Consider the following 16,795-nt stretch of genomic DNA (forward strand, 5'->3'; position numbering starts at 1 on the left):
AAAGAAAGCATTTAGAGAAAGCGAGTAGGTAGTGATTCTGTGAAAAGCAAATCAAGGCAGCAAAGATTGAGATAGAGAGACTCATTGCCAGAGTAAGTAAAAATAATCCCAAAATATTCTTTAACTACATAAATAGTAAGAAGCTAAAAAATGATAGTGTTGGGCCCCTTAAAAATAGTCTGGGTGAAATGGTGGATGAGGAAAAAGCCAATATGCGAAATGACTTTTTTTTCAACAGTATTTACACAAGAAAATCCCATGATGGATAACCTGATCAGTGATAAAAATTCTCTATTAAATGTCACCTGCTTAACCCAGCACGAAGTACGGCTGCGTCTACAAATCACTAAAATTGACAAATCCCCGGGCCCAGATGGGATACACCCCCGAGTACTGCAGGAATTAAGTACAGTCAAAGATAGACCATTATTTTTAATCTTTAAAGATTCCATAATAACTGGGTCTGTACCACAGGACTGGCGTATAGCAAATGTGGTGCCAATATTCAAAAAGGGGACAAAAACTGAACTTAGAAATTATAGGCCAGTAAGTTTAATCTCAACTGTGGGTAAAATCCTGGAGGGTTTGCTAAGAGATACTATACTGGAGTATCTGAAGAAGAATAACCTCATGACCCAATATTAACATGGGTTTACAAGGGACTGTTCCTGTCAGACTAATCTGATAAGCTTTTATGAATAGGTAAGTTTCGGACTGGACCAAGGGAATGCAGTGGACGTGGTGTACATGGACTTTTCAAAAGCTTTTGACACGGTGCCACAGAAAAGGTTGATACATAAAATGAGAACTATGGGGATAGGAGAAAATATGTGTAAGTGGGTTAAGAGCTGGCTCAGGGATAGGAAACAAAGGGTGGTTATTAATGGAGCACACTCGGACTGGGTCACGGTTAGCAGTGGGGTACCACAGGGGTCATTTTTGGACCCGCTTCTTTTTAACATATTTATTAATGACCTTGTAGGGGGCATAGAGAGTAGAATTTCAATATTTGCAGATGACACTAAACTCTGCAGGGTAATCAATACAGAGGAGGACAATGTTATATTACAGGAGGATTTATGTAAACTAGAAGCTTGGACTGATAAATGGCAAATGAGCTTTAATGGGGTTAAATGTAAGGTCATGCACTTAGGTAGAACAAACAAGATGTATAATTATGTGCTTAATTGTAAAACACTGGGCAAAACTGTCACTGAAAAAGACCTGGGTGTATGTATGGGTGGATGACAAACTCACATTTAGTGGACAGTGTCAGGCAGCTGCTGCAAAGGCAAATAAGTAATGGGATGCATTAAAAGAGGCATAGATGCTCATGAGGAGAACATAATTTCTCGTTCGCCTTATTGGGGGACACCGAGACCATGGGTGTATGCTGCTGCCACTAGGAGGCTGACACTATGCACAAAAAAGGTTAGCTCCTCCTCCGCAGTGTACACCCCACCGACCGGCAGGAAGTTCCTCAGTTTAGCTTAGTGTCAGTAGGAGGTGGACACAGGTCTTTCATTAGACCCATATCTACCTCGATGTGCGTCGTTCCTTTTCAGGTTCCAGGAGGGATACAGTGTGAAGAGTCACAACTGTACTCCCACAAAGAGGCTATGAGTACGGCGTGTTCTGCCACCCCGTATCCTCTTAGTTCTCCCTGCGGACCACAGGCTCAGCACAGGTGTCGTGCCAGCGAAAACAGATGGTCCTTGCCCCCCGCCTCCCACCCACTCGCCCACCAGAGCCTGTTGGTTGGACGAGGCACGAATACGTAGAAGATGAGCAGACAGCGTGGGATACAGAAGGTACCTTTATTGGAGCACCGGAACATAAAGCCACAATATGACCTGGGAGCGGCGCCAAAGTAGCGCCGCAGATTCTCGCACTGCTCGCGCCGTCCGACGGTCGCCGCATCCCTTTTTGGCCCTGGCGGCAGTGCGGGCCTTCTTCACCCCACCGCCGGTATTCTTGTGAGGGTTGCATCTGGGAGCAGGGCTATGGCGGCGTCTCCTTTAGGGGCGGACGCGGCTGCGCCGCAGTTCTTCCGCTCCGCCCCGTGCTGATAGGCGTTTCAAATTTAGTCCCCGGCTTCAGTTTGGGCCTTCGCGCCCGTCGTGGCCTCGCCTCCCGTTCATTATCATAGGCCGGCTGCGTTCCCACCCGTTCCTAAGCCCTCCCACCGCCTCTCTAGTCTTGTGGCTGGGAAGGCGGAGGAGGCGGTTCTTCCCTCTGGTGCAGGCGGCTAGCTCCGCCTTTCTTCTTACACAGAGACCGCGCTTTTTGATTCCTCACATCAGGCTGCCGCCATCTTTGCAGCCTGACAGCCGGAGACTACAGCAGATGCCATCTTTCGGGGACACCGGACCGTGAGTAGTTCTGCAACTGCAGACTGACACCCTACCCTGCCTTTCTGTCCCCCAACCCTCCAGCACATCCGCAGGTTTTTTGTTTTTTTTCGCATGCTCCTCTTGCAATCGCAAATTCCCTTCTGCCGGGACTGCAGCAATCCCGTTCAGCAGGATGCCGTCCAGGAGCCATCTACTGCGCCACGTGAAATCGAACCCCCCATTCCTGGCTGGGCCTCGTCCCTTTCACAATCTGTGGCAGACCTCACCAGGGTGTCTCAGTCCCTATTTGGCCGTTCTTGATAAGTTGCCCCTGGACACTTCTGCAGGGTCCAGCAGGTCGCAAGACGTTCCATCTGAGCCAGCTAGCAGATGCCGCGAAAGGCCCAGGCAGGATCCACGGCTGGAATCCTCTCCTGGTCTCTCATCTGCACCTAGTCCTTCCCAGCAGTCGCCCTCACGTGCCTCCTCACCCGAGTCAGGTGAAGCGTTCTCGGATATGTCCTCTGAAGGGATTTTAGAGCTGGATTCTGACCAGGACGCGGACATGAAGGTTACGGTACAGAACCTCATTGCTGCGATTAACCACACCTTCGAAATATCTGACTCCCCTGCGAAATCCTCAGATCAGGAGGTTTCGTTCAGACGGGCAGAAACACCATCCAGGGTATTCGCCTTCCACTCGTAGTTTGGCAAGATCCTTGCCAGGGAAAGAGAAAATCCGTCCAGGCGATTTCAAAGAGGGAAGCGTCTCAGCGTGCTGTATCCGTTGGCTAAAGAGCTCACTGACAACTGGTCTGCTTCCCCGTCGGTGGACGCACACGTGTCCAGACGTTCTAATAACACGGTTCTCCCGCTTTCAGGTGTAGCGTCACTAAAGGATTCTACTGATAGAATTATAGAATCCTTGGCAAAGTCAGCATTCGCGGTGGCTGCAGCGGCGCTATGTCCAGTCTTTGCCTCATCTTGGGTGGCAAAGGCCATAGCCACTTGGGCAGAGGATCTCTGTAAGGGCATCCTAGATAAGGCCCAACCAGAGCAATTGACCGATCTGGCCAACCAGATTTCCCATGCAGGGGATTATCTGCTTTCTGCTTCCTTGGATGCCGCGTCTCGCGCTGTTCAGGCGTCAAGCAACGTTGTGGCAATCCGACGTACAATTTTGCTCAAGGCTTGGCAGGCGGACTTTTCTTCTAAAAAGTCTCTTACCAATCTGCCTTTTCAGGGAGCGCGTCTCTTTGGGTCCCAGCTGGACCAGATTATTAAGGACGCCACTGGAGGCACGAGTTCTCTCCTCCCTCAGTCCAAACCTCGCAGACCCCCGCCAAGGCGTCAGTTTCGACCCTTTCGGGCTTACCGCCACTTCAATACGGCAGAGAACTTCTCTAACCAACAGAGACCACAGGTACGCCAGGATAGAAAGACGGTGCCCTTCAGACCCACTCCCTCCTGGCGATCTCACTCCTCCCAGGGCAGACCCTCCAGGTCCAGATCTGGATGGTCCACGTCAGCATGACTGTCAACGAACTCCCGAGGGTCCCTCCCAATTGGGAGGTCAACTCCGTTTCTTCAGGGATACCTGGCTGGCCTCAGTAGAGGACGCTTGGGTCAGGGAGCTTGTATCTTCAGGGTACAAGATAGAGTTCATTTCTCGTCCACGGGATCGCTTCTTCGAGTCCCTTCCTCCAAAAGATCCAGCCTTAGTTCCGGGGTTCTTGCATCCATCGCCTATCTCCTCCGTTCCGGGGTGATTGTGCCCGTTCCCGAATCAGAACGTTTCACAGGGTTTTATTCAAACCTGTTCGTGGTGCCGAACAAAGGCGGGACAGTTCGCCCCATCTTGGACCTCAAATTACTCAGGAGAGCCCGACTGCGTCATTTCCGAATGGAGTTTCTTTGGTTAATCGCTTCCATGGAGACGCAGGAGTTCATGTGTTCAGTAGACATTCAAGATGCCTATCTACATGTTCCCATATTCTCCGGGCATCAGAAATTCCTGCGATTCGCCAGGAACATTACCAATTTTGTGCACTGCCGTTCGGTCTTGCCACCGCACCCAGAGTATTTACAGAGATCATGGCGGCGTTGATGGCCTGGTGGAGAATCAGAGGTCTCGTTCTTTTTCCGTACCTCGACGACATTCTGATCAAAGCTCCATCCTTTCGTCAAGCTCGCCAAAGTCTTACCTGCCAAATTTCGGGTGGCTCATCAACGAAAAGAAGTCCTGTCTTGTCCCGACACAACGTCTTGTGTTTCTGGGTCTATTGTTCGACACTCGTCGATCGAGGGTTTTTCTCCCTCAAGAGAAAGTTGGCTCCCTGCAACAGGATGTACGATGGCGGCAGCTCATGAGACTTCCATCTCTCCGGACGACCATGAAAGTCCTGGGAAAGATGGTGGCGGCAACAGAGGCGGTCCCCTTTGCCCAATTTCACTCCAGACCTCTCCAACTCGCCATCCTATCCCGGTGGAACAGGTCTGTCCTTTCCCTGGATAGCCCATTTCGTCTTTCAAACCGTGTCAAGCAGTCCCTCAATTGGTGGCTGACGTCTCCTCTCATCTCCCTAGGACGGTCATTCCTCCCCTTTCACTGGCAGATTGTGACAACGGATGCCAGCCTCCTCGGCTGGGGGGGGCAGTGTTCCGCAATCACACTGTTCAGGGTCGTTGGTCAACTCAGGAGTCAGCCCTGCCATTCAACGTCCTCGAGATACGAGCGATTTATCTGTCTCTCGTTCACTGGGAGAGACTTCTCAGGGGACTGCCTATCCGGATTCAGACAGACAATGTGTCACACGCCAGGGAGGGACGTGGATTGTCTCAGCCCTGGCAGAAATGTCCAAGATTCTTCATTGGGCGGAGGCTTCAGTCCCGGCAATATCCGCGGTACACATTCCCGGCGTGGACAATAGGGCCGCCGATTTCTCAGCCGAGAAGATCTCGCGGCGGGAGAGTGGTCCCTACATCCGAAAGTATTTCTTCAGCTTGCCGTCGTGGGGAACCCCAGACGTAGATCTGCTAGCTTCTCGCCTCAACAGGAAAGTCCCACGGTTTGTATCCAGGGCTCGAGATCCTCTCGCGGTGGGCGCCGACGCTCTGGCCATTCCTTGGTTGCAGTTCGAGCTCCCCTACCGGTTTCCTCCCCTGCCTCTTCTTCCCAGGCTGCTGAAGAAAATCAAGGCGGAAGGAATTTCAGTCCTCCTCTTCGTCCCGAATTGGCCCAGTAGGGATTGGTTCGCGGACATCGCCAACCTTCTCGCGGACGCCCTCTGGAAGCTTCCAGACTGAGCAGATCTGCTGTCTCAAGGTCCGATTTGCCACCCCAATTCTCGGCCGCTCAATTTAACGGCGTGGCTGTTGAGGCCGAGGTTTTGCAACCATCAGGATTTTCCGATCGATTTATTCATACCATGATCCGAGCCAGGAAGCCATCGTCTTCCAAGATTTATTGCCGTACTTGGAAGAACTATTTCACTTGGTGCGAGACCAATGACATTCCGCCCATGTGTTTTTTCGCTCCCTTCTGTCCTGGCGTTCCTTCAAGCGGGGCTGGATGCGGGTCTTGCCCTCAGCTCTTTAAAGGGTCAAGTGTTGGCGCTGTCCATTTTATTTCGGAAGACGTTGGCATCCCGTCCTCAGGTTAAAACCTTCCGTCAAGGTGTGGCTCACACGGTTCCTCCGTACCGAGCGCCCGTAGATCCATAGGATCTTAATCTGGTTCTTGAGGTTCTGCAAGGTCCTTCCTTTAAACCTCTCAGGGATGTTTCCCTTTCTCTCCTTTCGTGGAAAGTAGCCTTTCTGGCAGCCATCACCTCCATCTGGCGCGCGTCGGAATTGGCGGCCCTCTCTTACCGCCCTCTTGGTACTCTACCAGGACAAGGTAGTTCTGCGGCCTCCGCCCTCTTTCCTTCCTAAGGTGGTGTCCACTTTAAACCTGAATGAGGACATTGTTCTCCCGTCCTTTTGTCCGGGTCCAGCTCACCCTCCGGGAGCGGTCCTTGAACAAGCTGGACTTGGTCAGGGCGATGAATGTCTACCTAACTAGGACGACTTCTTGAAGAAAGAATCTGTCTTCCGCATCATTCCAGATGGGGCGCGGAAAGGTCACCCGGCCTCCAAAGCTACTATTGCTCGCTGGATCAGATCGGCAATTTTGGGGGCCTACCGGGTCAAACATCGAGTGGTCCCTCCGGGAATTAGAGCGCACTCTACCCGGGCAGTGGGTGCCTCCTAGGCGGTACGTCACAGAGCTTCCGCGCTGCAGCTTTGCGAAGCTGCAACCTGATCATCGGTTCACACGTTTGTGAAATTCTACAAGGTCCATACCTACGTTTCGGCGGATGCCAGCCTAGGTAGAAGGATCCTGCAGGCTGCGGTAGTGAGTCCGCTGGCCTGATGGAAGTTTGTTTTTCCCACCCCAGGGTCTGCTTTGGGACGTCCCATGATCTCTGTGTCCCCCAATAAGGCGAACGAGAAAACAGGATTTTTGGGTTGCTTACCGTAAAATCTGTTTCTCGGAGCCTTCATTGGGGGACACAGCACCCTCCCATGTTTTACAACTCCTGTTATGTTGGTTGGTTTGAGTTGTCTGTTCTGTTTTCAATCTATTCTGTTACTTCTCCTACTGCTTTCTCACTAAGGCTGGTTTCACATTAGCGCATTTTCAGCGCGCGCACGGCCTTGGGTAGCTCCGCCCCCGAGCCGGCTCTCTGCCCGGTGTGCCCGCCCCTTGCTTGTAGCGCCGCCTACTAGCGGACAGCGGCGCCTGCGATCGGCGCACCCTATCTTTAGCATAGGGTGCGCAGATCGTGCGCAGATCGTGCGCAGGCCGTGCGCTAGTTGCGCTTTGACCTGCGCTGCGCACTTTTGACGGTGCGCCGTGCGCGCCAAAATCCGAAAAGTTTGATTTTGAGTTTGTGCATAGTGTCAGCCTCCTAGTGGCAGCAGCATACACCCATGGTCTCTGTGTCCCCCAATGAAGGCTCCGAAAAACAGATTTTACGGTAAGCAACCCAAAAATCCTGTTTTTACCACTATATAAGTCACTAGTGCGACCACACTTGGAATACTGTGTACAGTTCTGGTCTCCGGTGTATAAGAAAGACATACCTCTTCAAACAAACCTATTTCAATACCCTCATCACCTCACTATCTAATAAGCCTAAACGTCTTTTTGACACTTTTCATTCCCTACTTAACCCAAGAGTGCAGGTCCCAACCACAGTTGTTCGCGCTGATAATCTGACCAATTATTTCAAATAAAAAAATTGACCGTATCCGACAGGAAATTTTCTTCCAATCCCCTCATACCATGGATTCTCCTCCCTCCCCCACTGCATCTAGCTCACTTTCTGACTTTGAACCACAGAAGTGATCAGGCTCCTTGCATCTTCTCGCTCCAACTACTTGCACCAGTGACCCTATTCCGTCACATCTCCTCCAGTCCATTTCCCCAGCAGTCACCATTCACCTAACAAAAATATTCAACCCCTCTCTTCCAGTATCTTTCTCTCATTTAAGCATGCCATAATACATCCATTACTTAAAAAACCATCCCGCAACCAAAACTGTGCTGCTAACTGTAGACCTGTCGGTAATCTTCCCTTCATCTCAACTCTTGGAACGCTTGGTCCACTCCCGTCTACTCCGCTATCTCTCAGATAACTCTTCTTGACCCTCTTCAATCCAGGTTCTGCTCTTTGCAGTCTACTAAATCTTTCCTCACTAAAGTCTCTAGTGATCTACTAATAGCTAACTCTAATGGTCACTACTTCATGCTAATTCTCCTGGGTCTCTCTGCAGCAATTGATACTGTGGATCATCAGCTCCTCTTCACTATGCTCCGCTCCATCGGCCTCAAAGATACCTTTCTCTCCTGGTTCTCCTACCTCTGACCGCTCCTTCACTGTATCTTTTGCTGGCTCCTCCTCTCATCTTCTCCTTACTGTTGGGGGTTCCTCAAGGTTCAGACCTAGGCCCCCTCCTCTTCTCCTAGAATACTGCCCCTATTGGACAAACAATCAGTAGATTTGGTTTCCAGTACCATCTCTATGCTGATGACACCCAATAATACACATCAAATCCTGACCTTACGCCTTCATTATTACAAAGCACCAGTTATTTTCTTACCGCGGTCTCCAACATCATGTCCTCCCTCTATTTGAAACTGAACCTGTCAAAAACTGAACTCCTTGTGTTTCCTCCCTCTACTAACCTACCTATCCCCGACATTGCCATCTCCGTGTGTGGTTCTGCCATTACTCCCCAGCAACATGCACGTTTTCTTGGGGTTATACTTCAGAGCATTCATTCACCCCACACATGCGATCACTGGCTCGATCTTGTTATCTGCACCTCAGAAACATGTCTAGAATTCGACCTTTTACTTTCGACTCTGCAAAAACTCTTACTGTTGCTCATATTCATTCTTGTCTGGACTATTGTAACTCTCTACTAATCGGTCTCCCTCTTGTCAAACTCTCCCCTCTCCAATCTTTCTTGAATGCTGCAGCCACGATCATATTCCTCACCAACCGTTACACCGATGCCTCTACCTTGTGCCAGTCATTGCACTGGTTACCCATCCACACCAGAATTCAGTATAAACTTATTACTCTCACTCACAAAGCATTCCACGGTTCAGCATCACCCTACATCTTCTCCCTTGTCTGCCTACCACCCTACCTGTGCCCTCCGTCCTGCTAATGACCTGAGGTTAGCATCCTCAATAATCAGAACCTCCCACTTCCGTCTCCAAGATTTCTTACGTGCTGCCCCAATTTTTTGAATGCACTACCCAGGATAATTCAATTCCCAATACCCACAGTTTTAACATGCCCTAAAAACACATTTCTTCAGACTGGCCTACGGCCTCAATGCAGTAACCTAGTTATCCCTGTGTTGCCCATTCAAAATTTTTACCATAACTAGGTTCCTTGTATCATGTTCTCACACGCCTTATGCATTTAATAGCCCTCTGTGTTTGTACTTTTATATATTCTGGCTGATAACCGGTTCATGCAGCATTACATGAACACCCGACTTCTTACATTATGGCTGGTCAGAACAATGAAAGCAATTGTTATCATCCACCTTTCATGTCTCCCCTATTTCCTCATAGATTGTAAGCTTGTGAGCAGGGCCCTCATTCCTCTTGGTTTCTGTTGATTTATGTGATTGTTATGTAGTATTGTTTATTATGTGTACAAGTCCCCTCTAAAATGTAAAGTGCTGCAGAATATGTCGGCGTTATTGAAAGAAAATTATTATTATTGTAAGTTTGCAAATATGTAACCATTGCGGATGATTTATGCTTTGATCGTTCAGTTAAGAAGCTTTCTACAGATGCACTACAGCACATGGTTGAAGGCTCTCAGGCTGTACCGCAAGGCGATGCTGCAACTCGATTAACAACAAACTTAAGGTACAATCATTGCTTAAAATGAACCTGTCATCAAGTTTTTGCCACCTAATCTGAGAACTCCATAACGTAGAGACAGTGACAATGATTCCAGTGATGTGTTACTTACTGGGCTGCTTACCATATTTTCGATAAAATCACTGTTTTATCAGCAGTAGATTATCATTAGAGGACTTGTAAACCTGTTATCAGGTAGTCCTCCACATAAATTCTCTATAACCCCACCACTGATTGGCTGTGTTTTGCTTATTCACATTTTGCACAGAAAGCCGACACTCACTTGTGGGGACGGTGTTATACAGCGCTCAGCATTCAGAGATCTACAGTCATGGCCAAAAGTTTTGAGAATGACACAAATATTATATTTTCACATGATCTGCTGGCCTCTGGTTTTTATGTGTGTTTGTCAGATGTTTTTATCACATACAGAAATATAATTGCAATCATATTATGAGTAGCAAAAGGTTATATTGACAGCTAGAATGAGTTAATGGAGCAAGTTAATATTTGCAGTGTTGACCCTTCTTCAGGACCTCAGCAATTCTCCCTGGCATGCTCTCAATCAACTTCTGGATCAAATCCTGACTGATAGCAGTCCATTCTTGCAAAATCAATGGTTTTATTTTGTCTGAATTTGAAGGTTTTTGTTTGTCCACCCGTCTCTTGATGATTGACCACAAGTTCTCAACGGGATTAAGATCTGGGGAGTTTCCAGGCCATGGTCCCAAAATCTCTATGTTTTGTTCCCTGAGCCATTTAGTTATCACCTTTGCTTTATGGCAAGGTGCTCCATCATGTTGAAAAAGGCATTGTTGATCGCCAAACTGCTCTTGGACAGTTGGTAGAAGTTGCTCTTGGAGGACATTCTGGTACCATTCTTTATTCATGGCTGTGTTTTTAGGCAAGACTGAGAGAGAGCCCATTCCCTTGGCTGAGAAGCAACCCCACACATAAATGGTTTCAGGATGCTTGACAGTTGGCATGAGACAAGACTGGTGGTAGCGCTCACCTGGTCTTCTCCGAATAAGCCGTTTTCCAGATGTCCCAAACAATCGAAAAGGGGATTCATCAGAGAAAATGACTTTACCCCAGTCCTCAGCAGTCCACTTCCTGTACCTCTTGCAGAATATCAGTCTGTCCATGATGTTTTTCCTGGAGAGAAGTGGCTTCTTTGCTTCCCTCCTTGAGACCAGGCCTTGCTCCAAGAGTCTCCGCCTCACAGTGCGTGCAGATGCACTCACACCTGCCTGCTGCCATTCCTGAGCAAGCTCTGCACTGCTGGTGGCTGATCCCGCAGCTGAAACACTTTTAAGAGACGGTCCTGGCGCTTGCTGGTCTTTTTGGGCGCCCTGGAGCCTTTTTGGCAACAAGGGAACCTCTCTCCTTGAAGTTCTTGATGATGCGATAGATTGTTGACTGAGGTGCAATCTTTCTAGCTGCGATACTCTTCCCTGTTAGGCCATTTTTGTACAGTGCTATGATGACTGCACGTGTTTCTTTAGAGATAACCATGGTTAACAGAAGAGAAACAATGATGCCAAGCACCAGCCTCCTTTTAAAGTGTCCAGTGGTGTCACTCTTAATCATGATAGATTGATCTCCAGCCCTGTCCTCATCAACCTCCACACCTGTGTTAATGGAGCAATCACTGAAACGATGTTAGCTGGTCCTTTTAAGGCAGGGCTGCAATGATGTTGAAATGTGTTTTGGGGGATAAAGTTCATTTTCTAGGCAAATATTGACTTTGCAAGTAATTGCTGTTAAGCTGATCACTCTTTATAACATTCTGGAGTATATGCAAATTGCCATTAGAAAAAATGAAGCAGTAGACTTTGTAAAATTTAATATTTGTGTCATTCTCAAAACTTTTGGCCATGACTGTAGTAGTTCTGACAGGGACTTTATCAGAACTGCAGCAAGCAGCCCATAAGTTACACATCTCTGAAATCAGTGTCTCTGTCCCTGCATCATGCTGCTCTCAGATGGGGCAGCAAAAACCTAGTGACATATTCCCTTTGAAGGAACACTAAACATAGCAAATGCTTGGAAAAAAAAAAAAATTCTTCCCATAATCTTCTGTTGCTCTTGGTTCTAGTTTGTCTCCAAGTATAATTAAAACTGAGAAATAAATAAAGAAATCTTTGTTGTGTTTCCCTGAAGCTCAATCATGTCCTCCTCATCCTCACTGTCCTGTGCAGTGCTGGTGCATGTGCTCTTCAGCCTCTGTTAAGTCAGAATTAAGGTATCCATCCAAAAAATAGAACACCTGAGGACCCCTGTGTTCTCCAAAAATCTTGACACTTTTTTCAATGGCTTTTCTGCTATATGTTAAGTATGCATAGATTACATGTGCAATGAGTGCGGTCAGCCTAGCTGTAAAGTTTTTTGGGTTTTTTTAACGTACATTTTTATTAAAACCTATTCTAACTATTGGTTTGGCTATTTCTGTTTCCCTACAGACAGTTTATACTGGAAAATATAACCATATATGACTATCAAATATTTTCCATTTTGGAGACCCTTGCAGTTTTAGACCAGTCGCTAGTTGCCAGCCTGATTCCTACCATCAGTCAAAGCCTTAAAGAGTCGGAACATAAACGTGGTCTTGGACGTAATGCTTCATCCAGGTAAGGTGGCCGGGTATTTTTTTAAGCCCTTAGGCTGGTTTCACATTTGCGTTTTTTAGCGCTGGAAAAAAACGCATATGTGCGCATGCGTTTTTTCCCCTATATTTAACATGGGTGCGCATACCTGCGCGCTTGTAAGCGCATGTATGCGATTTTCATGCGCTGCGTTTTTTTGGGGTGTGCGTTTGTATTTTCCAGACGCAGCATGTTGCATTTTTTGGCCCTGCAAAAAAGTGCATGCGCACATATGCGCACGTTTTGCGCTAAAAATGGCCATTATAGCCTATGGATGCGCATATGTGCGCACTGGCATGCTCATGTATGCGTTTTTTTGCACATGCGGTTTTTTTTGTTAACCATGGAATTTAGGGGTTTGGGTTAGAGTTAGGGTTAGTTAAGGGGGGTTAGGGTCAGGATCAGGGTTAGGGTTGGGGTTTGGGTCAGGGTTAGGGTTAAGTATGGTTTGGTTAAGGGTTAGGGTCAGGGTTAGGGTCAGGGTTAGGGTTAAGTATGGTTTTGTTAAGGGTTAGGGTCAGGGTTAGGGTCAGGGTTAGGGTTAAGTATAGTTTGGTTAAGGGTCAGGGTTAGGGTTAAGTATGGTTTTGTTAAGGGTCAGGGTTAGGGTCAGGGTTAGGGTCAGGGTTAGGGTTAGTTAGGGTTTGGGTTAGGGTTAAGTATGATTTGGTTAAGGGTTAGGGTCAGGGTTAGGGTCAGGGTTTAGGGTCAGGGTTAGGGTTTAGGGTTTGGGTTAGGGTTAAGTATGATTTGGTTAAGGGTTAGGGTCAGGGTTAGGGTTAGTAAAGTCATGGTTTGGGTTAGTGTGAGGGGCCACCTAATGTTGGAAAAAAACGCAAACGCGGTAAAAACGCATACAAACGCATAAAAACGCTGCGTTTTTTTCATGCATGCTCATAAAAATGCTTGAAAAAAACGCAGCAGTTGTATGCTTTTGTATGCGTTTTTTCAATGCGTTTTTTTGCGGGAAAAACGCACTGCAAAAAAAAGCAAGTGTGAAACTAGCCTTAGTGACAGAGCCAATTTTGTACTTAATGACCAGGCCAAATTTTACAATTCTGACCACTGTCCCTTTATGAGGTTATAACTCTGGAACGCTTCAACGGATCCCGCTGATTCTGAGATTGTTTTATCGAGACATATTGTACTTGATGTTAGTGGTAACATTTCTTCGATATGCAATTTTCAAACTTTTAATTTTTGTACCCTTAAGGCTGTGTGCCCACGTAGCGTTTTTAAGCGTTTCTGCAGCGCTTTTAGACAAGCGATTTTGCTGCAGTAACGCTTAAGAAAAGCATCCAATTGATTTTTAATGATTCCGCATACCATTAATTATATGCACAAAAACGCTTAGGAAAACACATGCAAAAACGCTTGACAAACGCTTACAAAAGCGCGTCAAAAACCGCATGCGTTTTCCCGGGAGCAGGGTGTGCGATTCTGCTCAGGTTTATTCTGCTTCAGAATCGCTACGTGGGCACATAGCCTTATTCAGAGAGTCATATCGCACAAAATAGTTAATAAATAACATTTCCCACATGTCATCTTTACATCAGCACAATTTTGGAAACATAATTTTTTTTGTTAGGACATTATAAGGGTTAAAAGTTCACCAGTGATTTCTCATTTTTCCAACTGTCTCTTCAGAGATAAAGAAGACTAGAACTCTAGTGCCATCTATTGGAAGTAGCAATCCTAAAAGTCAATGTCGATTCTTTAACGAGCCTTGTCACATGACTTAGGATACAAGCCAAACCAGAAACTCAATTTGCAGACACTGTGTTTTGGGGTACTGCCACTCATCAGTGCAAAGTGTGAGATCTGGTTTGGCAGTGTGCGAAGCGTCTGACAGATATCCAAGAAGTATTGTTTTTCCTTGCGGAGATTGACATGCTATGCATGCTGAGATGAGGAGACTTAAAGCCACAATGCTCATCTGGGATATATGCAAACTGTCTCTTCAGAGAGGAAGAAAGCTAAAACTCTAGTGCCACCTATTAGAAGTAGCAATCCTAAAAGTCAATGTCGACTCTTTAACGAGCCTTGTTTAACGGGAAATCAGACTTTTTTATTGCGGTCGCCGTTATTCCGTGAATAACGGTGATCGCAACAAACCGATCCAAATCATGTCCTCAGGGGTTCTCAGGTACCCCCGATAGCCGAGACCACAGAGAATTTCCGACGCTGGGGAATAAATACCCTTAACTCCCGCCATTAAAAGGCGTATGAATGGTCGTTAAGGGGTTAAGGTTTTTTGTGTTTGTTTTTTAAGGTCATGTGCGAAATTTCTATTCTCACAATTTATCAGGTGCCTAAGTAGTTGGTAATTTCTTAGCTAGCTATGACGCATAAAGTTTTCTTTAAAATAGTCATGCCATAAGCGCAGTTGTTACTTACGTGCAGAATTGAAAATGGCACTTGTACTTTTTTCCCCCCCCATGGAATCAAAGCAAAACTTTAATATCAAATAAAGCTTTACCACTTAACATGTGTAATCTTTAAGCACCTATTAATCTGCAGTTTCTTTACAAATATATTGCATTTATCTTTACATATCTTAAGCACAACCTTATATTAATGTGCCAGTAAACCTAGGAGTGAATGTTTAAATTAAGCTTAAAATATCTCTTATTTCTGTACCATATGACTCACTTTTTAGCAAGAAAAAAAATCTTGCTAAAAAGTGTGTGGACGTTTAAAAGTTCAGAGGCATCTTCCTGTGATGAATGGTGTCCTTTCTGATCACTAAGAGAACTGCTTTCCCTCTTCTTGACCCACACCGATCAATCTGATTGGTGTCTGTTATGAGACAAAGCTACCAAGACATACATGGACTCTGCGTGTCCCCTGTAGCATGCATGGAAGGAACTTCAAACCGTGGTTGTGTGTGCTTACATGATGTGTCTGCGCTGGGTTTGTAGCCGTATATGTGTTTTGATGGATGTAGTTGAGCTGTCTCTTTTGATGTAACAGTGTTTGTGTAGCAGAGCTGTGTGCATATACTGTAGAGTTCTGTGTTTGTGTGTGCGCTATATAGCAGCGCTGCGTGTGTATATACAGTAGAGCTGTGTGCGCAAGTACTGTGCAGAGACAGAGCTCCTAAGACACAATTTATATGTTTCTCAGTTTTATGAAAATATGAACGTAAAGTGTTTGTTTAACCACTTCCAGACATAGGGTGTACATGTCAGGTTCTGGTGCATGGAGTGGGCTCAGCAACTGCATCTAACAGCAGTGAGCTCTGAGCAGTGCTGTTAACCATTTAGATGCTGCTGTAAATTAAAGTGGCATTTAAATGTGTGCACAAATCCTAGAGCTTAATTTGTTAGAGAATAACGCTGATCGCTATAGAAAAGAATCTTGTCAAGAGCTCTGCCTATCAGAGCTCAGTCATGAAGTAATACTAGGGCTAAGCTACTGTGTGGCCAGATGCTATCCAGGATTAAAAGTCTAGTTTGATGCAAATGTATGAATAAGAGGGTCAGCCTCTGTGCAGGTAAGTTACTGTAAGCATTGGTGTCCATGTAGGGGAGATCTAAATAAATGGAAAGGGACATCCAGCTTTTTTAGATGTGCAGTACATATTACTTTGATGTAGAGGCACAAACCCTCAGGAGACCATTTACCAACCAACATGATGAAATCTTACAGAAATAAGGTACAGTAGGTTGTAAGAAATGCTTTAGTTTAAAGGGCAGAAAATTGCGGACATAGGCATTGGCAAGTAAAACTGCTTAAACATCAGCTGAAATAAATGGAAAACCAGTCTTTTCTACTTTCATGCCAACCTTTGGTTTGTCAGAAAGATATTTCTGTTTTTAAACCAATTTTTTTTGCACTTCCATAGGGAGGCTTATAGAAGATTGCTGTCACACTTGGGTGAACAGGGACAAGATGAGCTACGGACACTGGAAAATGAAAGATTTTAGCCCTCTAGGAATGCCCACAACGCCGAAATAGCGAAACTTTCACGTTCAGTGGAAGTTGCATTTCACAGAGAGGCTGAATTGTTTAAGACCAGTATTGGTTGCCGTCTTTTAAAAAGAATATTGCGTTTAATTTAAAGCAGGTTGTTTTTTTTTGTAAAATGATCCATTCCATATTAGAACTGCAGCAAACCTTTTCTTCCCAGAAGATTGTGTAGTTCTTCTTGTAAATATGACTGTACAAGTTGTGTTTCTAGAGTACTTTTTCTATGTGCATCGCAATTATGTTGTTGGTCATTCTGTGGACGACTTATCAGTCAAAATGTTTAATAATATATTAATCCCACAAATCAGATTTTATACAAAGACTTCCATATTTTTGCTATCTGCTTTTATTGCACTCAACCTAAAAATGCTCTTTTCATGTATCACCGGTCATAAACTTGTATAAGAAAA

General features: G+C 46.1%; 1 protein-coding gene across 1 annotated transcript in view; it reads left to right on the plus strand.

Annotated features, from left to right (window-relative positions):
- Positions 1-16,795, plus strand: part of MMS22L (MMS22 like, DNA repair protein) — a 147,817-nt gene extending 131,022 nt beyond the window's left edge. The window contains exons 22-24 of the mRNA XM_073589524.1: positions 9,678-9,774; positions 12,231-12,398; positions 16,261-16,795. Coding sequence (XP_073445625.1) covers positions 9,678-9,774; positions 12,231-12,398; positions 16,261-16,342 — 347 coding nt within the window. The 3' untranslated portion in view covers positions 16,343-16,795. The remainder of the gene's footprint in view (positions 1-9,677; positions 9,775-12,230; positions 12,399-16,260) is intronic.

This window comes from Dendrobates tinctorius, unplaced genomic scaffold (genome assembly GCF_039654945.1).
Source record: "Dendrobates tinctorius isolate UK_male_01 unplaced genomic scaffold, ASM3965494v1 ptg000111l, whole genome shotgun sequence".
Classification (NCBI taxonomy): Eukaryota; Metazoa; Chordata; class Amphibia; order Anura; family Dendrobatidae; genus Dendrobates; species Dendrobates tinctorius.